Here is a 27713-nt window from a genome sequence, read left to right on the forward strand (position 1 = left end):
GGCCGAGGGGGGGACACACGACCACCCCAAACTCCAGGTGGGGATGGGTTGGGGGATCCCAGCTGGGTCCAAGGCCACAGGGAGGGGCTGCGGCTGCCACCAGCTCAGGAGCTCTGTGGGGAGAGAAAAGAGGGTGACAGCGGGCTGGGGGGGCAGGGGGGCACACATGCTCTGGGAAAGGGGGGACACGACCCCCGGGGACCCCCCCTTTACCTTCTCCCGCAGGTAGAAGCCGAGCCCCAGCGCCAGGAAGACCAAACCCAACACGAAGCCCCCGACCCCCACCAGGATCTTGCTGCGGACGGTGTCCTGTGGCATCTCTGGGGAGAACCGGGGGGGAAATCAGGACCCCCTAAACCTCCCAGAGACCACCCGAGACCCCCTGAAAACCCTGCCCTGGTCTCCCCAAGCCCACCCAGCATCCCCTGAAACCTCCTGCCAGTCCCTTCCCAGCCCCTCCAGGATCCCACAAAGCCCCTCCCATCCCCTTTAAGACCCTCCAATCCCCCTCCCATCACCCCCAGGACCCCCCTAAACCCCTCCCAGTCCCTTCCCAGCCCCCCAGCACTTCCCCAACCCCCTCCCAGTCACTTCAAGCACCTCCCAGTCTCCTTCCCATCTCACCCAGGCTCTCCCAAACTCCCTCCTAGTCACCCACAGGACTCCCTACAGCCACTCTCAGCCCTCCCAGGACACCCCACCCTCCTCCTCAGCCTCTCCATTGCCCCCCCAAAGTGCCTCCCCATGTCCCCAGTGCTCCCTCAGCCCCCTGACCCCCCTGCCAGTGTCCCCCCATGCTGGGGGCCGGGCCGCACCCCAGTGCCGGCTGAGGGGGTGCTCCAGGCTGATGTGCTCCACCTGGCAGGTGTAGGTGACCCCGTGCCGGGGGGGGATTTCCAGCATCACCAGCACCTGGTAGGTCCAGTCCCCGTTGGGGACCACGTCGGTGGCCACCACGTGCTCCGGCAGCTCCTGCCCATCCTGGAACCACCTCACCTGCACCGGTGCAGGGTAGAAATCCATCACGGAGCAGAGCAGGCGGCCGGGGCCGGGCTGGGAGCTCGACCGCACCAACGAGATGGACACGCTGGGGGGCACTGGGAGAGATGGGGGAGACACTGGGCTGAGCTGGGGGAGACTGGGACAGAGGGGAGAGGTCTTGTAGCACATTGGTAGGGATTTGGGTGGCTCTGGGGGCGACTGGGATGGCCCTGGGAGGGACTGGGTATTGACTGGGGTAGAAGGAGATGGGCTGAGGGGGCAATTGGGAGAGCGCTGGGAGATGTGGGAGTGAATTGAGAACGACTGGGAGTGGACTGAGAGGGTATGGGAATGACTGGGAGCGACTGGGAATGGGGGGATGGGGCGGTCACTGGGGAGAGAGTTGGGAGATGTGGGAGTGAACTGAGAAGGACTGGGAATGGACTGAGAGGTTCTTGGTATGACTGGGTGGGTCTGGGAATCACTGGGAGGGACTGGGAAGGAACCGAACGGGACTAGGAGGCTGAGTTGTGGTGGGGGAACTCTACGCTGCGGATCTGCCCGGCAACCGATGAGTCATTGGAAAGATGCGCTCTGATTGGCTGAAAGGAGGGAGAGCGGTGGCAGCAGTGGGGTGGAGGCGCGGGGGTGCACTGGGATGGACTGGGATGGACTGGGGACACTGGGAAAAACTGGGATGGATCGCAATGCAATAAGGGGCAATGGGAGAGACTTGGATGGACTTGGGGGGCATAGGAAGAGACTGGATTGGACTGGGGGGCGGCACAAGGCCACAGGGATGGGCACAGGGAGGGCTGAGGGGTCTAGGGTGATTCCCAGGGAGGGTTTCAGTGGCTCCAGGGTCCTTCCCGGGGCAGGGGAATTCCCGAGGGACCCACTCTGTCCTGCACTCACCTCTGCGGTTCACACTGAACGGGGTGGACACCTCATAGTTGTTCCGGCAGAGCCTGTCCACCTGAGCCCGTCTGAGCTCCAACCCTTCCTGGTCGTTGTTCCACTGCCTGGCCTGGATCTCCCCATTCGGGGTGTCCCCCACAAAGACCCCCACATCACTGTCGAAGTGCACGAACTGCTCCCGGTTGTAGATGAGCCTCTCCACGAACCTCACACGCTCGGTGCCGTTGATGAAGTAACACTCGTGCTTTCTAGAACATCTCCGGAACACCCCTGTGTGACAAGGACACGGGTCAGGGGTGCCACCTGTTCCTCCTACCATCCCCGAGCCCCTGCACAGCAGTTTGGGAGCTCAGGACGCCACCCTGGACCTCCCTTTCCCATCCCCTCTGCCCCACGGCCGCCGCAGCATCGACTCTTGGCTGGGGGAACCCCCATCAGCCCCCGGGGATGGACAGAAGGGTTGGGGACCCCCAGTGCGGATCCGCCCCCGCCTCCCAGAGCCCCAGGGAACCGCTGCAGGGCTCCAGTGATGGGGGACACCGAGGGACCCCCATGGCACCCCTCTTCCTGCTCTCCCACCCCCTTTTCCCCCTCTCCCACCCTCCTTCCCAATCCCCAGACCCCCACCTTTCTAAGTTTGGGGCTCCCACTCTCCTCCTACTAATTCCGGGGTTCCAACCCCCCCACACAGACACACTCACTTTTGTGGCTCCCATCCCCTCTTTTATCCCCCTTTCGTCCCTTCCCGCCCCCCGCTCACCCGAGAGCCCTCGCCTGCAGCCGGGGGCTCCCAGCACCACCAGTACCACCAGTACGGCCCCAGCTCCCCGCACACGCTCCATCCCCAGCGCCGGGCAGCTGCTGACACCCCAAAACCTGCCGGGCGGGGCCGTTTTGGGGTGTTTTGGACGCGCTCTGATTGGTTTAAGGTAAAGTTGGGGGCTCATTTAGCGTCGCGTTATCCCAGCAACTGATGAGTCATCAAAAAGAGGGACTCTGATTGGTCGCAGGATGGGCCAACGCTTTTTGATTGGCTGAAGGTCGTTTGAGGCTCTGCAGCCCCGGAGGTGGGGAGTTTCGAGGGTCCGTGGGGTGCGGGGGAGGTGGGAGCTCAGAGGCGCCCAAAAATGAGCATCCAAAGGTCCCGGAGCTCAGCTGAACCAAAAAACGGGGATCCAGTGTCCCGGAGCTCCGACGTGCCTCCCAAACGAGTCGATTGGCTGATCTCGGTGAAGGCTCAGTTTGAGCCGGGTCTGCCCAGCAACTGATGACGCAAGAGCAGCACTTGCTCCCACTGGCTGCTGCTGGGGATGACTCTGCCTGCGGTTTGGGGGGTTCGGGGTGGGTTTTGATTGGTCCCGGATTCCTGGAACTTGGCTTTGGGGTGACCTGGATACGTGGGAATGAGGTTCTGAGCCACCGAGGGTAACAAATCTCCCCCTGTTCACGGGATTTGGGAGTCTGGGAGTGCCCAAACCCTCCCCACCCCCCCTCCCTCCGTGCCCAGGATTTCAGAGCTCTCCCATTCCCCACCAATAATCAGGACTGCAGAGTACTGGGAAGCTTTACTGGGAGCACTGGGAGCAGCAGGCAGCTGATGTGAGAACAAAAACAGGGTCGGGGGACACACACGACCCCCCCAAACTCCGGGTGGGGATGGACTGGGGGGTCCCGGCTGGGTCCGAGGCCATGGGGAGGGGCTGCGGCCGCCGCCGGCTCAGGAGCTCTGAGGCGAGAGAAAAGGGGGTGACAGCAGAGTGGGGGGACAGGGGGGACACCGGGATAGACCCAGACATGGACTGGATCCAGCGGGACCAGAACTGGGGCAACTGGGATCATACTGGGAGCACTTGGGCCCTTGCTGGGGTCATAGTGGGATCATACTGGGAGTGACTGCAATAATACTGGGAGTGTGTGGGAGGGTCTGCAGCCATACTGAGGATGAGTAAGATCAAACTGGCTTCCTACTGGAAGTGTCTGGAAGTTCCTGGGATCATACTGGGGATGACTGGACTCATACTGGGATCATACTGGGAGGAACTGGAATCATGCAGAGAGAGAATGGCATCGTCCAGGCAGTGCCTGACAGAGCCTGGGACCATACTGGGCTCAGACTGGGAGTCCCTGAGAGAAAAAAGGAACCATCCTGGGCTGGGGCTGGGAGCAACTGGGACCACCTTGGGGGCAACTGGGATCCAATACGGAGTGACTGGGAGTGACTGGGATCATAGTGGGAGTGACTGTAAGGGACCAGGATCAAACTGGGAGTGACTGGAACTATGCAGGGGGGAAGTGGGAGCCAGTGGGGCTGTGCTGGAAGCCAAGTGGGAACATTCTTGGAGCAACTGGGATCATGCTGGAAGCAACTGGGAGTGACAGGGTGCACGCTGGAGGCAACTGGCATGAACTGGGAGTGACTGGGATCACACTGATGGGAACTGGGGCAAGTGGAAGTCACTGGGTGTCAGGGGTTTCTATGGGTGGGTTTTGGTAGTGAGGGGGGCTCCAGGGGTGGTTTCTGTTGGAAGCTGCCAGAAGCTTTCCCTGCCCTGTGGAGCCAATGCCAGCTGCTCCAGGATGGACTTGGTGCCACTGGCCAAGGCCGAGCCCATCAGGAGCATCAGGAACAGCTCTGGGAGAACAGATTTAGGGCCAGAAGGAATTGCAGCCAGGGAAGAGCAGAGTGGGAATGTGGGAACAGCAATGTAGACCCCAAGGGGGGTGCAGAAGGAGGGGCAGGAGGTGCTCCAGGCACCAGAGCTGAGGCCCCCCTGCAGCCCCTGGGGGAGCATCGGAGTGCAGAGACCCCCCTGCAGCCCCTGGAGGCTCCCACGCTGGAGCAGGGGATGCAGGAAGGAGGCTGTGACCCCGGGGCAGGCCCAGGATGGAGCAGGTCCTGCCAGGGACCTGCAGCCCGTGCAGAGGGAAGCCCAGGCTGGAGCAGGTTTTTCCCAGCAGGACTCGTGGCCCCTGTGGAGGACCCAGGCCGGGTCAGCTCATCCCTGAAGGACTGACCCCATGGAGGAGGGACCCACGGGACAGCAGGCTGGGAAGAGCTGCTGCCTGAGGGATGGACTCACTGCAGAGGTCCATTCAGGACTGTGTCCCATGGGAGGGACCCCAGGGGAGCAGGGAAGGATCCAACTCCTCTCCCTGAGCAGTGACAGAAACAACAACTGACTGTAACCTCCATTACCATCCCCCTGCACTGCTGGGGGCAGGAGGGAGAGCTGAGAAGGAAGGAGGGGTGGGGGGAAGGTGTTTTTAAGACTCTTTTATTTCTCACTCTTTGGTTTTTATCCTGTTAGTAATAAATTTAAATACTATCCTTATTTTGAGTCTGTTTTGTCCATTAGTAAGTGACTTTCTCCCGACCCTTATCTCTACTCGGGAATCCTCAGCTGAATTTTTTTTTCTCTCCTCTGTGGAGTTACAGAGGGAAGTAGTGGCTTTTAGTGGGTGTTTGAAATCCAGCCAGGGTGAACCCACTAAACCAACCCATGTGCTTGAGACCCTTTTGTGATGTCACAGCCTACCCTCTCCGTTCCGGAATAGCCCTTGGAAACCAAAGAACCAACACCCAACAAGGGCAGAATGCAGCCCCACCCATGTGCCCCTTTAGGATGTCCCAACCCATCCTCTCCATTCTGGAATAGCCCCTGGAAACCAAAGAATCAACGCCCCACACCCCCACAGTGCAGCCCCACCCATCTGCCAGGGGACTCTTTGTGAAGTCACGGCCTTTCCCCCAGGAAAGAAAGCCTGTAACCTTCAGGTTTCAGGTGTAGTTGGCACTCTGGGCACTCCATGGGCAGCAAGAGCTTTCTGTCCTGCCACCTTTTGTCTGGCAGGAATCTTTGTCCAGATTCAGATTTGGCAGTCGGACTGACAATTCCAGCGCGGGGCTCCTGCAAGTGAACGACAGCCCTGCCCTCCAGGAAAGAAACCCCTTCCCCTCGGTCTCTTTTCCTGTTCCTTCCAATCCAACCTGCAGGGCAGCTTTCTGCCATCTCTTCTCTGGGGAATTGTGAAGACAGGCCTGCTCCCATGTTTAACACCTCAGGCAAAACCACCCTGTTAACACCTTTCCCAACCTTCCCCAGCCTTTCCCGAAGCTGAGATGTGGAAAGAACAAGTGCCATTGTCCCTGGCTGTGCTGCTGTGCTGGGAGTCTCTTCCCTCCAGCTCTGCACACAGGCACTGCCCCTGCAGCTCCAGAGAAGGGCTGAAGAAGCATCTTCAGCACAGAAATCAGGGCAGGTGTATCAGGGATTGTTGGTATTTTTTGGTCTGTGTTTGGCCCAGCCACCTGCAAAAGTTTTGTTCTTTGCCTGTCAAGTTCACTGATAAACGGGAACTTCATCCTTGGAGAGAGAGTTTCTTGTATAAACTGTTTTAATTGGTGTTCTATGATACGCTCGTTGTCTCTAGGGGACTTTTGAAGGAGCAATCAAAGAGGAGAGGATGAAGTAAAGCCCCCAGACCCAAATAGATCAGAGCCCTTGAGTGAAACAGCGCAAGTGCGAGGGGAATCCCCACGTTCTCCTGCATGGCTGAAGGGGGGCACTCACAGAACGGGGCAGGGACCGAGGGCCTCTGGCTGGGCGGTGCTGCCACACCGGCCCAGGGAGACGTCCCCGGCTCAGTGGATAAAAACGCAGGTGGCTCGTGCTTGGGGCTCTCAAACTTCACAGGAAGGACAACGTTGCCTTCAGAGGGGACGCCGCTCTCTTTGTGAGCCTGCTGACCCTCCCAGGGTGCAGCCTCTGCTGGGGGGAGTTCTGGTTATCCTGGGGTGGCTAAAACAACCTCGTAAAACACACCTGCATGAGTGGGGATTTCACTGAGGGCTCAGTTCACTCCTTTCCTGTCTCTCGGGTTCTTGTTAACTTGGCCTCTTTCTGTAATAAATATTGGGTTTATTGTTGAACTCTCAGTGGTGTCTTGGTTTTCACTCTCTGCATCCTTTTGAACTCACCCCATTACAGTCAGAAAAATCATAAGCCATGTTCCTGTGATGTCACCAACATCTCTGTGTTTTCACCAGAACTCTGTCATCTCAGAAATGTCCCTGTGACATCACGGTTGTCCCTTTCTTGTCACCAGTCCCCTGTAATGCCATTGGTCCTCAAGGATGTCACCAATGTCACTGTGATGTTACCAGTGTCACCAATGATGTCACTGGTGTAATTTTGATGTCACCCTTGTCCTTGTGAAGTCACCAATGTCCCCAGTGGTGTCACTGATGTCCACGTTTTATCATGGCTGTCCCTTTGTTGTCACAATTCCCCTGTGACATCACTGGTCCCCAACGATGTCACTGCTATCTCTGTGATGTCACCACTGTCCCCTGTGACGTCACAGTTGTAACTGGTGATGTCACCCATCTCTCTGTGATGTCACCCATGTCCCTGTGATGTCACTGCTCTCCCTCTAATGTCACAACTGACTCTAGTGGTTGCACCATGTCCCCATGATGTCACCGATGTCCCCGTGATGTCACCAGACCCCTGTGAGGTCACTGGTCCCCAATGATGTCACTGATGTCCCTGTGATGTCACCAGTATCCCCTGTGATGTCACAGATGTTCCCATTGATGTCATTGGTGTCTCTGTAATGTAACTACTGTCTCCAGCGGTGACACCAGGTCCCCGTGATGTCACTGATATGCCTGTGACATCACTGCTTTCCCTTTGTTCTTATCAGTCCCCTTTGATGTCACTGTTCCCCAATGATGTAACCTCTGTCCCTGTGATGTCACCATTGTCCCCTATGATGTCACCAATATCCTCGATGATGTCATTGTTGTCTCTGTAATTTCACCCCTGTCCTTGTGAAGTTACCAATGTCCTATTTGATGTCACTGATTTCCCTGTGACATCACAGCTATCCTTTCATTGTCACCATCCCCCTGTGATGTCACTGGTCCCCAATGATGTCACTGCTGTCCCTGTGGTGTCACCACTGTCCCCAGCGGTGGTACTTTGTCCCTGTGATGTCACCGATGTCCCTCTGATGTCACCAGACCCCTGTGACATCACTGTTATGTCTCTGACATCACAACTATCCTTTCATTGTCACCAGTCACCTGTGGTGTCACTGGTCTTTAACGATGTCACTGCTGTCTCTGTGATGTAACCAATATCCCTGTGACATCACAGCCATCCCTTTCTTGTCACCAGTCACTTATGACATAACTGGTCCCCAATGATGTTACCACTTTCCTCATGATGTCACCATTGTCCCCTGTGACGTCAGCAATGTCCCCGATCAAGTCACTGGTGTCTCTGTAATGCCAACCCTGTCCCTGTAAAGTCACCGATGTCTCCATGACATCAGGGTTGTCCCTTTGTTTTCAACACTCCCCTGTGATGTCTCTGGTCCCCAGTGATGTCATCGACATCCCTGTGATGGCACGACTGCCCCCTGTGATATCACCAGTGTCTTAGATGATGTCACTGGTGTCTCTGTGATGTCACCCCTGTTGTTGTTATGTCAACAATGTCCCTTAAGACATCACAGCTGTCCCTCTCTTTTCAACAGTCCCCTGTGATGTCACTGGTCCACAATGACATCACTGCTTTCCCTGTGATGTCACCAGTGTCTTCTGTTATGTCACCACTGAACCTGATGATGTCACTGGTGTCTCTGCGATGTTATCCCGGTGTTCCTGTGACATCACGGCTGTCCCTTTGTTGTTACCAGTACTCTGTGATGTCACTGGTCCCCAGTGATGTCACTGCTGTTCCTGTGATGTCACCTCTACCTCCAGCAGTGTCACCATGTCCCCACGATGTGAACGATTTCCCTGTGACATCACGGCTGTCCCCTTTATTTCACCAGTCACCTGTGATGTCATTGGTTCTCAGAGATGTCAGCCATGTCCCTGTGATGTCACCATTGTCCCCTGTGATGTCACCAATATCCACAATGATGTCACTGATATCTCTTTGATGTCAGCCATGTACTTGTGATGTCACTGATGTCCCATGTGATGTCACCGATATCCCTGTGACATCACAACTGTCTCTTTGTTTTCACCACTCCCCTGTAATGACACTCATCCTCAATGATGTCACCAATGTCCCTTTCATTAGGGTTAGGGTTAGGTTAGGGTTTGCTTTTAGGTAACGTTTGGGTTAGAATAAAGGATAGGGTTAGGGTTAGGGTTAGGATTAGGGTTTATGATTAGGATTTAGGATTAGGGTTAGCGTTTAGGTAACTTTATGGTTAGAGTAAGGGATAGGGTTTCAATTAGGGTTAGGGTTAGGGTTAGAATTAGTGTTGGATGAGACAGAAACATCCCCTTTCTATTCCCCTTCTTGGTGTGTGGGGGGCAAAAATCGCCCTTGTCAGGGAGCCCCTGCAGGCTCTGCTCCTCCGGTGATCCAACAGCGGCCCCTGCTGACCGGGATTGGAGTTGCGCCAAAAAATGAACCGGACTGTTTCCTCTTTTTTTAAGGGATATTTTTAGTCGAGGATTCTTTGGTTGTTTTTGTGTTCTTTCTTTGTTCTGCAAATACACATATATCCTTAAGGAAGGGGCTGTTATTTTTGCTTTTTCCATAATTCCTCCCCATACTTAGACACTCTTAATTTTGATTTTCAATTGCTTAGAAGGAGGAGTTTGGTTTTCTTTATAAGTAGCCGTCCTTAGCCAAATACTTTTGTCTCATTAAACTGAGAAAGGTGCAAAGTCATGTTTTGTTTACAGCCCAGAGATCTTGCAGGCTCTTCCCATTTGTCTCTGGTCCTCTCAGAGAACTTGTGTGGACACCTTCCCTGCCTGCACCAGGTGATTTCACAAAACTGGGAGCTGGGGTATTTCATGGAGAAGGACCTGGGGGTGTTTTGAGGCCTCTCCAAGCAAATGTTTCCTTCAGGAGAGCTAAAGACAGTGGGGGGAACAGCAGAAATGCAGCTCCTCCAGGAATTTCAATGCCTCCAGGAATTCCCAGCACATGCCCACAGATCCTCCCAGAGGCGAGAGGCAGCCATGAAGATTCCATGTGAATGCCCTGTTTGGGATAACTTAGGAGATGGCTGCATCCCCTCTCCCTTACCCAGAGGCTGGAGATGCTGCTGTCTGGGAGCAGGAGGTGCCTGTGTGGGGGTTCAGCACCGCTGGCTTGGTGCAAGTACAAGAAGCGTTTGGATGATACTCCTGGAACGTGGTGTGACTCTGGGGGATGGTCCAGGGAAGGCTCAGAAGTTGGAGTCAATGATCCCTGTGGGTCCCTTCCAACTTGGAATACTGGGTGTGATTCGGTGAAGTTCCCCAGGGCTGTGTGTGAGCAGAGAGCAGGGGCTGAGCAAAGCAGAGCAGGGCAATGGCAGCACAGCCCTTGAGCACTCTGAGGACAGCACAGGATCCAGATCCAGAGGGGAATGGTTGACCCTGGAAGAAGGGTGGGTCACAATGTGGACAAAATCTATCTAGGAGGGAGGAGTACTGGAGTACTGCTGAGAGGGGCAGGACAGGGCGTGTCCTTGGCACAGGGCAGGGCACAGGCTGTGTGGATCAGGCGTGCAGCAGTGATGGGCAGAGCTGCTTTGGGGAAGGCAGGAGGATGATTGCTTCCTTCAGCCCCCAGGGGACTCTGAACAAAAGGGGGTGATTTTCAACACTTCCTGATGGGTTCAGGGCATAGTGTAACACCTGGGAGGTGCTGAAATGCTTTAGGCATCAGAGCCATACACCTGGAACCACAAACCACACAGAAACCGGGCTTGCAGTGGTGTCAAACAGGGGAAAAACGAGATGTGGGATAGAGCCACATAGGTGGGAAAATTCTGGTCTATTAAATCCTCAGTAATGGGAATGTGGAAGGGGCACGGGACTGAGCTCTCTCCAGAGCCACAACTGGGCAGGGCATTCATTCTTTGATCCTCACAGATGACAGATGGTGGATCTGGGATCCCCACGGTGTCTCAGTGTGTGCAGCACCTGGGGGAGCTGCCGGCTCTCAGCCTGTGCCTTTCTCCTCCCAGGCAACTGGTCCAGTTCCCAGGCAGGCACAGCCACCAATGGTGAAGGATTCCCTCCTCACACACTCAGTGACCCTCAGCATCAGGGCCAAGGCTTCCCAGCTGCCACCAGCAGGACATGAGGAGGTTCATCAGCTGGGATCTCACTGGGCTGGAATGGCATATCCTGTTCACTGCTTCCTCTCCCCATCACGCCTTCTCTGGTCTCTTCTCTTTTTCTAGGAGCCCATGTCAACCATTTGGGCAGATTTGCATGAGCTGGCTGGTTCCACATTCATCTAAAGGATCAAGATGGGAGTTGGGGGAGGAGTTCAGTGTGTGGGATGGTCCCTGCACAGGACACCAAGAATCATGAGCTCTAAATTTCTCTAAGAGACAGCAACCCCTCGACTAAGACAATATTTCTGTCAGAGGCAAGTGATAACTCGTTAGCTCTTTCTACTGTTCTTTCCTCCTGGATATGTTTTGTCCACATAGTGATTCACCCTTCTTCCAGGGTCAGCAATTCCCCTCTGGATCTGAATCTTGTGCTGTGTCCTCACCTTGCTCCTCTTGTCGTCCGCCCCCATCAGCACCCTCATCCTGGAAAGATGGGGCCACTGAGCACTGGGAGAGCCCAGCCTGGAGACATCCCCATGTCCATCAGTTCCCTCTGATGCTCTCCCTGCCCTGCACTCCCTGCTGTCCCCGTGTCTCTGCCCCCTAACCTGAGTGGGACCAACTCCACCCCAAGCTCCCCTTTGGGCTCAGCCCGCTTGGGGCAGTGCTCAAGGGCTGTGCTGCCATTGCCCTGCTCTGCTTTGCTCAGCCCCTGCTCTCTGCTCACACATAGCCCTGGGGAACTTCACAGAATCACACTCACTATTCCAAGTTGGAAGGGACCCACAAGGATCATCGAGTCCAACTCCTGAGCCTTCCCTGGACCATCCCCCAGAGTCACACCACGTGCCCGGGAGTATCGTCCAAACGCTTCTTGTACTTGCACCAAACCAGTGGTGCTGAACCCCCACACAGGCACCTCCTGCTCCTGAAGGAAACATTTGTTTGGAGAGGCCTCAAAACAAAAACGAAAGAGCACAAAACCAACGAAATAATCCTGTACCAAAAATGCCACCCCCGCAAAAAAACAGTCCGGTACTCCTCGCTTTTTGGCGCAATTCCAATCCCGGTCAGCAGGGGCCGCTGTTGGATCACCGGAGGAGAAGAGCCTGAAGGGGCTCCCTGACAAGGGCGGTTTTCACCCCACACACCGCGAAGGGGAAGAGAAAGGTGGTTTTTGCCTCATGCAACCCTAACTCTAACCCTAACCCTAACCCTAATAGTAACCCTATCCCTTACTGTAAACAAAAAATTACCTAAACCCTAACCCTAAGTCCTAATCCTAAACCCTAACCCCAACCCTAACCCTAACCCTGACAATAACCCTAACCCTATCCTTTACTCTAACCCAAACGTTACCTAAAACCTAACCCTAACCTAACCCTAACCCTAAAACCTAAGCCTAAACACAAGCTTAAGCCTAACCCTAAACCCTAACCCCCTAACCCTAAACTCTAAAACCTAACCCTAACCCCAAACTCTAAATAAAAGGGACATTGGTGAAATCACTGGGGACGAGTGTCACCACAGGGGATTGGTGAAAACAAAGAGACACCTGTGATGTCACATGGATATTGGTGACATCACATGGGACATCAGTGACATCACAAGTACATGGTTAACATCAAAGACATGGGGATATTGGTGACATCACAGTGGACAGTGGTGACATCACAGGGACATGGGTGACATCACTGGGTAGCAGTGACATCACAGGGGACTGGTGACAACAAAGGGACAGGTATGGAATCACACGGAAATCAGTGACATCACAGGGGTCTGGTGACATCACAAGGATATCGGTGACATCATGGGGACATGGTGCCACTACGGGGCACAGTGGTGACACCACAGGGACAACACTGACATCACAGGGGACTGGTTAAAAAAAGGTGACAGTTGTGATGTCACAGGGACATCAGTGACATGAAAGGAGTCTGATGACATCGCAGGGACATGGGTGACATCACTGAGGACCAGTGACATCACAAATAACTGGTAAAGAAAAAGGGACAGTGGTGATGTCACAGTGACATCAGTGACATCAATGGGGACATTGGTGACTTCACAAGGACAATGGTGACATTACAGAGAGAGCAGTGACATCATCAGGGACACAGGGGACAGTGGTGACGTCACACGGACATTGGTGATATCAGTGGGGACCAGTGACATCCCGGGGGACTGGTGAAAACAAAGGGAAAACTATGATGTCACAGGAACATCGCTGACATCAAAGGGGTCTGGTGACATCACAGGGACATTGGTGACATCACGGGGACATGGTGCCACCGCTGGGGATGGAGGTGATATCACAGAGACAGAAGTGACATCATTGGGGACCAGTGACATCACAGGGGACTGCTGACAACAAAGGGACAGTCGTGATGTCACAGGGACATTGATGATATCACAGGGGATTTTAGTGACTTCAAAAGGACAGGGGTGACATCACAGTGACACCAGTGAAAACGTCAGGGACATCGGTGACATCAGAGTGGGCAGGGGTGACATCACAGGAAAGTCAGTGACATCACTGGGGATCAGTGACATCACAGGGGAGTGTTGAGAACACAGGGACAGCCATGGTGGCACAAAGCCATCTGTGACATCACAGGAGTCTGGTAACATCACAGGGACATCGGTGACATCACAGGGACATGGTGGCACAGCAGTGACATTACCTGGGACCAGTGACATCACAGGAGAATGTTGACAACAAAGGGAGAGCTGTGATGTCACAGGGACATCGGCAAATTCACAAGGAGAGGGTTGACATCATAGAGACACCAGTGACATCATCAGGAACAGAGGTGACATCACAGGGACAGTAGAGAAATCATTGGGGAGCAGTGACATCATAGAGGACTGGTGACAAAAAAGGAAAGCCCTGATGTCACAGGGAAATCAGTGACCTCAGGGGGACATGGAGCCACCGCTGGGGCAGTGGTGACAATACAGAGACAGCAGTGACATCATTGGAAACCAATGACATAACAGGGGACTGGTGACAACTATGAGAAAGCCCTGATGTCACAGGGACATCGGTGACATCACAGGGGACACTGATGACTTCATAAGGAGGAGGGTGACAATACATAGACAGCAGTGGCATCATGGGGGACATTGGTGACACCACAGAGGACACTGGTGACTTCACACAGACATTGGTGATATCACTGGGGACCAGTGACATCCCAGGGGACTGGTGACAAGAAAGGGAGACCTGTGATGTGACAGGGACATCAATGACATCAAAGGCATCTTGTGACATCACAGGGACATTGGTGTCCCCAGTGGGGACATGGTGCCACCACTGGGGACAGTGGTGACAGAGACAGAATTTACATCATTGGGGACCAGTGATGTCACAGGGGACTGTTGACAACAAAGGGACAGTCGTGATGGCACAAAGCCATTGGTGACATCAAAGGGGTCTGGTGACATAAGAGGGATATTGGGGACATCATAGGGACATGGTGGCACTGTTGAGGACAGTGGTGAAATCACAAGGACAGCAGTGGCATCATTGGGGACCAGTGACATCACAGGGGACTGCTTACAGCAAAGGGAAAGCTGTGATGTCACAGGGACATTGATGACATCACTGGGGGTGGAGGTGAACACAGAGACACCAGTGATATCATTGGGGACATTGATGACATCACAGGGGACAGTGGTGACATCACACAGACATCGGTGATATCACTGGGAAGCAGTGACGTCCCAGGGGACTGGTGACAAGAAAGGGAATCCTGTGATGTCACAGGGACATCACTGCCATCGGTGACATGACAGGGACATTGGTGTCACAGCTCAGCACAGTGGTGACATCACAGAGACAGCAGGACATCATTGGGGACATTGTTGACATCACAGGGGACAGTGATGACACCACAGAGACACCAGTGACATCAGTGGGGACATCTGTGACATCACAGGGGAAAACGATGACTTCACAAGGACAGGGTTGACATCACAGACACCAGTTATATTATTGGTGTCACTGGTGACATCACAGGGGATAGTGGTGACATCCCAGGGACATGGGTGACATCATTGGGGTTATCGGTGACTTCACAAAGACAGGGGTGGCATCACAGAGACACCAGTGACATCATTGGGGACATGGGTGACATCACTGGGGACATGGGTGACATCACAGGGATATGGGTGACATCACGGGGGACCAGTGACATCACATGGGACTGTTGACAATAAAGGGACACCTGTGATGTCACAAGGAGATCGTTTACATCACAGGGGACATCAGTGACTCCACGAGGCCGGAGTGACATCACAGAGACACCAGTGAAATCATCATCAGTGACACCTGTGACATCATAGGGGACAGTGGTGACATCACAAGGCCAGGTGTGACATCACAGAGACACCACTGACATTATCGGTTACACTGGTGGCATTACAGGGGATAGTGGTGACATCACAGGGACATTGGTGACATCACTGAGGACACTGGTCACATCCCAGGGGACAGTGGTGACATCACAGAGACAGCAGGGACCTCATTGGGGACCAGTGACATCAGAGAGACAACAGAGGGACAGCAGTGATTTCACAAAGAAAGTGGTGACATAAAAGTGTCTGGTGACATCACAGGGCCATTGGTCACATCACAGGGACATGGTGGCACTGACAGCATTGACATCACTTGAGACCAGTGACATCACAGGGGACTGCTTACAGCAATGGGAAAGCCGTGATGTCACAGGAACATTGGTGACATCACAGGGGGTGGAGGTGACAACACAGAGGCATCAGTGACATCACGGGGACATGATGCTACCGTTGGGGACAGTGGTGACATCACAGAGACAGCAATGGCAACACTGGGGACAAGAAATATCACTGGGGACTGGTGACAACAAAGGGAAAGCTGTGATGTCACAGGAATATCAATGACATCACAGGGGACCTGGATAACAACACAGAGACACCAGTGATATCATGGGGGACATTGGTGACATCACAGGGGAGAGTGGTGACATCACAGGGACAGTAGTGACATCATTGTGGACCAGTGACATCACAGAAGACTGGTGAAAACAAAGGGGCAGCCATGATCTTCCATGGACATCAGTGACATCACTGGGGACATCGGTGACTTCACAAGGACAGGGGTGACATCGCAGAGATACCAGTGATGTCATTGGTGACACTGGTGACATCACAGGGACAGCAGTGACATCATTTGGTCCAGTGATGTCACAGGGCACTGGTGACAACAAAAGGACGGTTGTGATATAAAGTGCACATTGATGACATCATTGGGGACATTGGTGACTTCACAAGGACAAGGGTGACATCACAAAGACACCATGATAACATTGGTAGGTGACACTGTGATATCACAGGGACATCCATGACATCACTGAGGACTAGTGACCTCACAGTGGAATGGTGACAACAAAGGAATAGCTGTGATATCACAGTGACATCGATGACATCACTGGGGACATTGGTGACTTCATAAGGACACGGGTGATATTAAAGAGACAGCAGTGACATCATCAGGGACATTAATGACATCACAGGGGTCTGGTAACATCACAGGGACATCGATGACATCAAGGGGACATGGTGCCACCGCTGGGGACAATTGTGACATCACAGGGAGAGCAGTGACATCAAAGGGCACATCGGTGACTTCACAAGGACATGGGTGACATCACAGAGAGACCAGTGATATCAGCGGGGACTGGTGACAAGAAAGGGACATCGGTGCCATCACAGGGGACGGTGGTTACATCACAGAGACAGCAGTGACATCATTAAAGATCAGTGACATCACAGGTGACTGGTGACAATGAAAGGATAGCTGTGATGTCACAGACATAACAGTGATGTCACTGGGGTCTGGTGACATCACAGGGGCATCAGTGACATCACGGGGACAGGGTGCCACTGCTGGGAACAGTGGTGACACCACAGGGACAGCAGTGGCATCACTGGGGAGCAGTGACATCACAGGGGACTGGTGACAATGAAAAAATATCTGTGATGTCACAGGGAAATCAGTGACATCAAAAAGAACATTGGTGACTTCACAAGGGCAGGGGTGAAATTACAGAGACAACAATGACATCATCGAGGATATTGGTGACATCACAGGAGACAGTGGTGACATCACTGGGAACCAGTGACATCACAGATGAATGTTGACAACAAAGGGAAAGCAGTGATGTCACATGGAAATGGGTGACATCAAAGAGGACATCGGTGACTTCACAAGCACAAGAATGACATGACAGAGACACCAGTGACATCATCTGGGACATTGCTGACATCACAGGGGACAGTGGTGACATCACAGGGACATTGGTGAAATCATTGGGGAACAGTGAAATTACAGGGGAATGGTGAAAACAAAGGGACAGCAGCGATGTCACAGGGACATCAATGACATCACAGGGACAGGGATGAAATCACAGAGACAGCAGTGACATCATTGAGGACCAGTGACATCACGGGGGACTGGTGAAAACAAAGGGACAGTCATGATGTCACAGGGATGTCAGTGAAGTCAAAGGCGTCTGGTGACATCACAGGGACATTGGTGACATCATGGGGACATACTGCCACTGCTGGGGACAGTGGTGACATCACAGAGAAAGCAGTGACATCATTGGGGACCAGTGACATCACAGGGGACTGTTGACTAAAAAGAGAGAGTCCTGATGTCACAGGGACATCTGTGACATGACAGGGGACATCAGTGACATCACAAGGTCAGGTGTGACATCACAAAGACACCAGTGACATCATCGGGGTCATTGTTGACATGACAGGGGACAGTGGTGACATCACAGGGAGATGGGTGACATCACTCGGAACAAGTGACATCACAGGGGACTGTTGACAACAAAGGGACAGTCGTGATGTCAAAGGGACATCACTGACATCGGTGACATCACTGGGACATGGTGCCACGGCTCGGCACAGTGGTGACATCACAGAGACACCAGTGACATCAATGGGGTCATCTGTGACATCACAGGGGACATCGATGACTTCACAAGGCAAGGGGTGACATCACAGACACCAGTGATATTATTGGTGTCCCTGGTGACATCACAGGGGATAGTGGTGACATCCCAGGGACATGGGTCAAATCACTGGGGTCATTGGTGACTTCACAAAGACAGGGGTGACATCACTGGGGACATGGGTGACATCAGAACCGACATCGGTGACATCACAAGGCCAGGTGTGACATCACAGAGACACCAGTGACATCATTGGTGGCATTGGTGACATCATAGCGCATAGTGAAACAAGACAGGACTTTAGAAGGGTTAATCGAAACACCTTACTGTAAAAACCCACTTATCTCCCCCTTCCCCCTTTTCTGTATTGCTCAAAGGAAGACTATGTTCTGTACTAGTGCACCAGACCCTAAAAACCCACATTAAACACTGAACAAGGAGCTCAGTACCAATAAATCTTATCTAGAGGAGCCAGGCTAGACATTTGAATAGGTAAAATAGGCCTGAAGCCAAGCCTTTTCTCATGCTCTACCGATCAGAGCATAGAACAATAGACAGAACAGAAGGTTACAAGGTCAATTGATGATGAAGAGGAAGATCAAGACCCTTTGACGAAGTAAAGAGTGGATGCACCCCAAATTATTCCTCAAAAATGAAGACTACGCTCCAACTCCACCCTGACTCCTCCTGCTATGAATATTGTAATCTAATAATCCAATAATATGAATATATATGCGAATATGTTGTAATCATGGTCAAAGCTGTATAAATCACCCTTTTCTTACTGACCCACTCGAAGTCTCTTTTCCGGCAATAGCTGGGAGACTTCCGCGGCCACTTTAAACAAATACCTGCTGTTTAAAGGCATAAAACTCTGTCTCTAAACAGTTCTTTGATCTGCCTTTTTGGGCAGTAATAGTGGTGGCATCACAGGGACATCGGTGACATCACTGAGGACCAGTGACCTCACAGGGGACTGGTCAGAAGAATGGGACAGCCGTGATGTCACAGGGTTATAGGTGAAATCACAGGGGACTGCGGTGACATCACAGAGACACCTGTGACATCATCGGGGACATTGGTGACATCACAAGGGAAAGTGGTGACATCACAGAGACAGCAGGGACATCATTGGGGACCAGTGACATCACAGTGAAAACAGAGGGAAAGTAGTGATGTCACAGGGTCATCAGTGCCATCAAAGGGGTTTGGTGACATCATAGGGACGTTGGTCACATCACAGGGACAAGGTGGCACTGCTGGGGACAGTGGTGATATCACCAGGACACTGGAGACCAGTGACATCACAAAGGACTGCTTACAGCAATAGGAAAGCCATGATGTCACAAGGACATCGGTGACAACACAGAGACACCAGTGATATCATTGTGGACATTGTTGACATCACAGGGGACAGTGGTGACATCAAGGAGGAACCTGTGAAATCATAGGCGATTGTTGCCATCAAAGGGAAAGCCGTGATATCAGAGGGACATCAGGGACATCACAGGGACATTAGTGACATCATGGTAACATGGTGCTATCGCTGGGGACAGGGGTGACATCACAGAGACAGCAATGGTGTCCTTGGGGCCAGAAATATCACTGGGGACTGGTGACAACAGAGGGAAAGCCATGATGTCACAGGGGCATCAATGACATCACAGGGGACCTGGATAACAACACAGAGACACCAGTGATATCATGGGGGACATTGGTGACATCACAGGGGACAGTGGTGACATTACAGGGACAGCAGTGACATCATTGTGGACCAGTGACATCACAGAAGACTGGTGAAAACAAAGGGGGAGCCGTGATCTCCCAAGGACATCAGTGACATCACTGGGGACATCGGTGACTTGACAAGGAGAGGAGTGACATTGCAGAGACAGCAGTGACGTCATCAGTAACACTAGTGACATCACAGAGAGAGAGCAGTGACATCCCTGGGGACCAGTGATGTCGCAGGAGACTGGTGACCACAAAGGTACAGTCGTGATGACACAGGGCTATTGGTGACCTCACAGGGGACAGGGGTGACATCACAGGGACATCGGTGACAACATTGCGGACCAATGACATCACAGGGGACTGGTGACAACAAAGGGAAAGTCATGATGTCACAGGGACATCAGTGACATCAGAGGGGACAGCGGTGACATCACTGGGGGCACAGGGACCACCCCTGGGACACCACTGACATCACAGGGGACAGTGGTGACACTCATGAGGGTAGCAGTGAAATCACTGGAGACCAGTGACATCACAGGCACAGTGGTGACATCATTGGGGACATCAGTGACATCACTGGGACAGTGGTCCATGACTGCTGCAGCCACTGCTGTCAGACAGCTGGGCCATCCCTTGCTGACTCCATCCCACTGTTTGCAGTCGAGCTCGGCCCTCCTGGATGGCCCTGCTTGGTGGCCCAAGGCCCCCAAAGCCATTCCTTGACGTTCATGCCACAACAACCAAAGGGGCTTCGTCCCGTCAGGCAAAGCCAACGCCGGAGCCCTCCTGAGCTCCCGCTTCAGGCCTTTGAAGGTCTTGTCTGTCTCAGGGCTCCGCATGACGTTCTTTTGCGTTCTTTTCAGCAGGTCCTAGAAAGGCTTTACAAGTACTCCCTACTTTGATAGTACTCTCTAGCCATAAACTACACCAACCTGTCATTCCTGGAAAGGCTTGGAGATCTCCCCCTGTTTCTGGGCTGGGTGTCTGGCAGATGCTTCCTTTCTTGCTGTTCCCAGGGAACATTGCCCACCGGAGACTTCATACCCCAGGTACACCACTTTCTCTTGCACCAGCCGTGCTTTCTGTTGGGAAACTCGGGAACCGTTTAAACCCAAGAAGTTTAACAGAGAGATTGCCCACTGCACACTCACTTCTTCTGTTCAGGTCGCTATTAACAAGTCATCTCCATATTGTAGCAGAACGCCATCCGCCAGTGGCTGCTGCCATTGTTCCAGCTCTTTGGCTAGTCACTGAACAAAGTGGGACTATTTTTAAATTTCTGTGGTAAGACTGTCCAACTTCATTGCATCTTTCTCCCACTATGGACAGATTCCCACTCCAAAGCAAAAATCTTCTGACTTTCCTGAGCTCGGGGTAGACAGAAAAAGGCATCTTTTAAATCTAACACTGTGAACCAAATCAAATTATCTCTCAATTTTGTTAGAAGTGTATAGGGGTTTGTTACCACGGGGTATAAGGTTTTAGGTATCTCATTTACTCCGCTTAAATCCTGAACTAGTCTGTAAGTTCCACTTGGTTTCTTAACTGGGAGAATTAGGCTGTTAAAGTCTGATTCACATTCTATTAGAAGTCCCAACTTCAAAAGGTTCCACTTATTGCTTCAATTCCTTTTCTGCCTTCTAACCTCAATGGATATTGTTTTCTGATTACTGGCATTGCTCCTTGGGGACATTGGTGGCATCAGTGGGGACCAGTGACATCCCAGGGGACTGGTGACAAGAAAGGGACAGCTGCGATTTCACAGGGCCATCACTGACATCAAAGGGGTCTACTGACATCACAGGGACATGGTGCCACCCCTGGGGACAGTGGTGACATCAAAGAGACAGCAGTGCCATCATCAGGGACCAGTGACATAACAGGGAACTGGTGACAACAAAGGGACAGCCGTGATGTCACAGGGACTTTGGTGACATCACAGGGGAATTCAATGTCTTCAAAAAGACAGGGGTGATATCAAAGAGACACCAGTGACATCATTGGGGTCATTGTTGACAACACAGGGGACAGTGGTGACATCACAGAGAGATGGGTGACATCACTGGGGAACAGTAACATCACAGGGGACTGATAACAACAAAGGGACAGCCGAGCTGTCACAGCAACATCACTGACATCACTGGGACATGGTGCCACTTCTTAGGACAGTGATGACACTACAGAGACACCAATGAAATCAACGGGTGTATCTGTGACATCACAACTGACATTGGTGTCTTCAAAAGACAAGGGGTGACATCACAGAGACACCAATGACATTATCAGGGACACTGGGGACATCACAGTGGATAGTGGGGACATCACAGTGGATAGTGATGACATCACAGGGACATCGGTGACAGCACTGGGGACCAGTGACCTCCCAGGAGAATACTGACTGTTGGTGACGGGGTCTACGCCACCATGGATATCAACACCAACTTCGATGCTTGGAAGGTGCAAAGAGAAGATATGGAACCAGGACTTTGAAATCTACTCCAGGGACTGTTGTGCAGTGACTTGTGTGTTAGACTTAAAACCTATTGTTAGGTTACCTGCCCTCCATTTTCCCTTCTTCTCTCCCTAGCCGATAAGCCCTGTCAGGCTTGGCAACACTCTCCCCATTGGTCGGCTTATCATGGGATACCGTCCAATCCTACTATCCCAAGTTTTCTCCTCCCTATTTCACGCCCCCTCATGTTTATGTATCCCCTGTTACCCAGTGAAGTGTTGCGGATTTGCATACTCCGCCTGGTTACCTCCCCTTTTCCAGAGTTTTCTCCCTCGGGGAGTATAAAAACCCCTCCATTTTGTTCAATAAACGGATTAGCCTTTGGCGTCCTCGGTGTTCACATCGTGTCTGTGTATTCCTTGCGGGACACAGTGCGTGCGAACCTAACCGGGAAGCCCTTGCTGCTGCGCACTCCAACACCTCACAAAGCAGCCTGCAAGAACCCCCCGCGGCTGGTCTGCTCCCTTCCCAGCGGACAAGGCTGCGACAACTGACAACAAAGGAAGAGCTGTGATGTCACTGGGACATCGGTAAATTCACAGAGAGAGGGTTGATATCATCAGGGACAGTGGTGACACCACAGGGACATCAATGACATCATTTTGGACCAGTGACATCACAGGGGGATGGTTAAAAAAAGGGAATTCCAGATGTCACAGGGAAATCAGTGACATCAGGGGACATGGAGTCACCACTGGGGAGAGTGGTGACATCACAGAGACACCAGTGACATCATCAGTGACACTGGTGACATCACAGGGACATCGGTGACAGCACTAGGGACATTGGTGACTTCACAAGGACAAGGGTGACATTACAGAGACAGCAGTGACATCACTGGGGCATTTTTGACACCACAGGGCACAGTTGTGACATCACACGGACATTGATGATATCACTGGTAACCAGTGATGTGTCAGGGGTGTGGTGACAAGAAAGGGACAGCTGCGATGTCACAGGGACATCAAAGTATCTGATGACATCACAGAGCATTTGGTGACATCATGGGGACATGGTGCCACCGCTGGGGACAGTGGTGACATCACAGAGACAGAAGTAACATCACTGGGGACCAGTGACATCACAGGGGACTGTTGACAACAAAGGGACAACCATGATGTCACAGGGACATCGGTGACATCACATGTGACATAGGTGACTTTACAAGTACAGGGGTGACATCGCAGAGACACCATTTATGCAATCGGGGATATTGCTGACATCACAAGGGCCAACAGTGACATCAGAGGGGACTGGTGACATCACAAAGGACTGGTGACATTACAGGGACATTGGAGAAATCACAGGGACAAGGTGCCACTGCTGATATCAGTGGTGGCATAAGAGGGACTGCAGTGATATCATTGGGGACCAGTGACATCACAGGGGACTAATGAGAACAAAGGCTAAGCCCTGTTGTCACAGGGACATCGGGACATCAATAAAGACAAAGGCATCTGGTGACATCACAGGGACGTGGTGCCACCACTGGGGATGAATGACATCACAGGGGACTGCTGAAAACAAAGCGACAGCTGTGATGTCACAGGGACATCTGTGACATGACAGGGGACATCTGTAACATCACAAGGCCAGGTGTGGCCTCACAGAGACACCAGTGACATTATCAGTGACACCGCTGGCATCACAGGGAACAGTGGTGACGTCACAGAGACAGCAGTGACATCACTGGGGACCAGTGACGTCACAGGGGACTGTTGACAACAAAATTACAGATGTGATGTCACAGGGACATCACTGCCATCAGTGACATGACAGAGACATGGTGCCACGGTTCAACACAGTATTGACATCACAGAGACAGTAGGACATCACTGGGGACATTGTTGACATCACAGCGGACAGGGATGACATCACAGACACACCAGTGACATCAGTGAGGTCATCTGTGAAATCACAGCCAACATCACTGATTTCACAAGTCCGGGGTGACATCACAGAGACACCAGTCACATTATCGGTGACACTGGTGACATCACAGGGACATGGGTGACATCACTGGGGTCATCAGTGACTTCACAAAGACAGGTGTGACATCACAGAGCTACCAGTGACATTATCGGTGACACTGGTGGCATCACAGGGGATAGTGGTGACATCACAGGAGGCCAGTGACCTCACAGGGGATTGTTGACAACAAAGGGACAGTTATGATATCACAGGACTATTGGTGACATCACAGAGATACAAGTGACGTCATCGGGGACATTGGTGACATCACAGGGGACAGTGGCAAAATCACAGAGACAGCAAGGAACAGTGACATCAGAGTGACAACAGAGGGACAGCAGTGATGACACAGGGATATCGGTACCATCAGAGGGGTTTGGTGACATCACAGGGACATGGTGGCACTGCTGGGGACAGTGGTGATATCACCGGGACAGCACTGACATCATTGGAGACCAGTGACGTCACAGGGGACTGCTTACAGCAATGGGAAACTGTGATGTCACAGGGACATCTGTGACATGACAGGGGACATCGGTGACAACACAGAGACACCTGTGATATCACTGGGGACAGTGGTGACATCACAGAGGAACCTGTGAAATCATAGGCAACTGTTGCCAACAAATGGAAAGCCGTGATTTCACAGGGACATCAGTGACATCACAGGGGACCTGGATAACAACACAGAGACACCAGTGATATCATAGGGGACATTGGTGACATCACAGGAGAGAGTGGTGACATTACTGGGACAGCAGTGACATCATTGCAGACCAGTGACATCATAGAAGACTGGTGAAAACAAAGGGGTAGCCGTGATCTCCCAAGGACATCAGTGACATCACTGGGGACATCGGTGACTGCACAAGGCCAGGGGTGACATCACAGAGACACCAGTGATGTCATTGGTGACACTGGTGACATGACAGGGACATCCCTGACATCACTGGGGACTAGTGACCTCACAGGGGAATGGTGATAACAAAGGGATAGCTGTGATATCACAGTGACATCGGTGACATCCTTGGGGACATTGATGACTTCACAAGGACAAGGGTGACATTACAGAGACAGTAGTGACATCCTCAGGGACATTAGTGACATCACAGGGGACAGTGGTGACATCACAGGGACATCAGTGAGATCATGGGGACATGGTGCCACCGCTGAGGACAGTTGTGACATCACAGGGAGAGTAGTGATATCACAGAGACATTGGTGACTTCACAAGGATATCAGTGACATCACAGAGAGACCAGTGATATCACTGGTGTCACTGGTGACATCAGAGGGGTCTGGTGACATCACAAGTATATCGGTGACATCATGGGGACATGGTGCCACCACTGGGGACAGTTGTGGCATCACATGGAGAGCAGTGACATCACAGGGACATCAGTGACATTACTGGGGACCAGTGACATCACAGCAGACAGGTGACAAGAAAGTGAAGGCCATGATGTCACAGGGACTTCGGTGACATCACAGGGACTTCGGTGTCACCACTGGGGACAGTGTGACATCAGGGGGACATGAGTGATATCATTGGGGTCAGTGACATCATAGGGGACTGGTCACAAGAAAGGGACAGTCGTGATGTTAGAGGGACATCAGTGAAATCACAGGGGTCTGGTGACATCAAAGGGATAGGATGCCATCGCTGGGCACAGTGGTGGAATCATAGGGACATTGGTGACATCATTAAGGACCAGTGACATCACAGGGGACAGGTGACAACAAAGGGACAGTCATGATGTCACAGGGACATCGGTGACATCACATGGGACGTAGGTGACTTCACAAGGACAGGGGTGACATCACAAAGGACTGGAGACATTACAGAGATACTGGAGAATTCACAGGGACAAGGTGCCACTGTTGATATCAGTGGTGGCATAAGATGGACTGCAGTGATATCACTGGGGACCAGTGACATCACAGGGGACTAATGAGAACAAAGGCTAAGCCCTGTTGTCACAGGGACATCGGTGACATCACAGGGGACATCAGTGACTTCACAAGGACAGGGGTGACATCACAGAGACACCAGTGACATTATCTGGGACATTGCCGACATCACAGGGGACACTGGGGACATCACAGGGACATCGGTGAAATCACTGGGGAACAGTGAAATTACAGGGGAATGGTGAAAACAAAGGGACATCAGTGAGGTCACAGGGACATCAATGACAGCACAGAGACAGGGATGAAATCAGAGAGACAGCTGTGACATCAGTGACATCACGGGGGACTGGTGAAAACAAAGGGATAGTCACGATGTCACAGGGACATGGATGATGTCAAAGGTGTCTGGTGACATCGCAGGGACATGGTGCCATCGCTGGGGACAGTGGTGACATCACAGAGACAGCAGTGACATCACTGAGGACCAGTAATGTCACAGGGGACTGTTGACAACAAAGGGACAGCAGTGGTGCCATCACAGGGACGTGGGTAACATCACAAGGGACTGCTGACAATAAAGGGACAGCTGTGATGTCATGGGGACATTGGTGACTTCACAAGCACAGGGTTGACATTATAGAGACACAAGTGACATCATTGGGGACATTGCTGATGTCACTGGGGACAGTGGTGACATCACAGGAACAGAGGTTACACCATTGAGGAATAGTGACATCACAGGGGACTGGCGACGATGTAAGAGTGTGACATCACAGGGAATGGACACATGACAGGGGTGACATCACAGAGACACCAGTGACATCATTGGGGACATTGGTGACATCACAAGGGACTGGTGACAATAATGGGAAGCCATAATGTCACAGGGACATTGGTGACATCACAGGGGATTTCAGTGACTTCATAATGACAGGGATGACATCACAGTGACACCAGTGACATCATCAGGGTCATTGCTGACATCACAGTGGACAGTGGTGACATCACATGGAGATGAGTGACATCACTGGGGATCAGTGACATCACAGGGGACTGTTGACAGCAAAAGGACAGCTGTGACTTCACAGGGACATCACTGGCATCGGTGACATGACGGGGACCAGGTGCCACAGTTCAGCACAGTGGTGACATCACAGAGACAGCAGGACATCATTAGGGACATTGTTGACATCACAGGGGACAGTGATGACACCACAGAGACACCAGTGACATTAACGGGGACATCTGTGACAGCACGGGGGACACTGGTGACTTCACAAGGCTGGGGTGACATCACAGAGAGACCAGGTTTGTCTGGTTCTTTTTGGTCCTCAGGTCTACCCGGTTCTTTTTTTGCCCTCAGGTCTACCTGGTAGTTTTTGGTCCTCAGGTCTGTCTGGTTCTTTTTGGCCCTCAGATCTACCTGCTTCTTTATGGCCCTCACGTCTTTCCGGATCATTTTGGCCTTCAGGTTCGTCTGGTTCTTTTTGGCCCTTGGGTCTGTCCGGTTCTTTTTGGTTTGCAGGTCTACCCAGTTCTTTTTGGCATTTTGGAACCTGGTGGAATAAGAGGAACCTCGAAGCATTTTGGGA

At 52.3% G+C, this 27713-nt stretch overlaps 1 protein-coding gene across 1 annotated transcript; it reads right to left on the bottom strand.

Moving 5' to 3' along the window:
- On the bottom strand, window positions 1–27706 carry LOC126638607 (class II histocompatibility antigen, B-L beta chain-like). The gene is made up of 5 exons (XM_050312600.1): window positions 27463–27706; window positions 1897–2169; window positions 816–1097; window positions 214–320; window positions 1–113 (listed from the first exon to the last, which is right to left on the bottom strand). Exons 1-5 carry the CDS (start codon window positions 27704–27706, stop codon window positions 105–107), a joined length of 915 nt encoding a protein of 304 aa, XP_050168557.1. The 3' UTR covers window positions 1–104.
- Window positions 27707–27713: the final 7 nt, after the last annotated feature.

Source organism: Myiozetetes cayanensis, unplaced genomic scaffold (assembly GCF_022539395.1).
Source record: "Myiozetetes cayanensis isolate MyiCay16 unplaced genomic scaffold, myiCay2020 scf177, whole genome shotgun sequence".
NCBI lineage: Eukaryota > Metazoa > Chordata > Aves > Passeriformes > Tyrannidae > Myiozetetes > Myiozetetes cayanensis.

Bases quoted from the DNA above. Each gene is read 5' to 3' on its own strand.
- LOC126638607 (XM_050312600.1), bottom strand. From the start codon at position 27,706: ATGCTTCGAGGTTCCTCTTATTCCACCAGGTTCCAAAATGCCAAAAAG. The intron at 1,098-1,896 runs GTGAGTGCAGGA...CATCTCTCCCAG, and splicing joins GTTCAGTGTGAACCGCAGAG to TGCCCCCCAGCGTGTCCATC. The intron at 321-815 runs GTGCGGCCCGGC...GGTTCTCCCCAG, and splicing joins CCCCCTCAGCCGGCACTGGG to AGATGCCACAGGACACCGTC.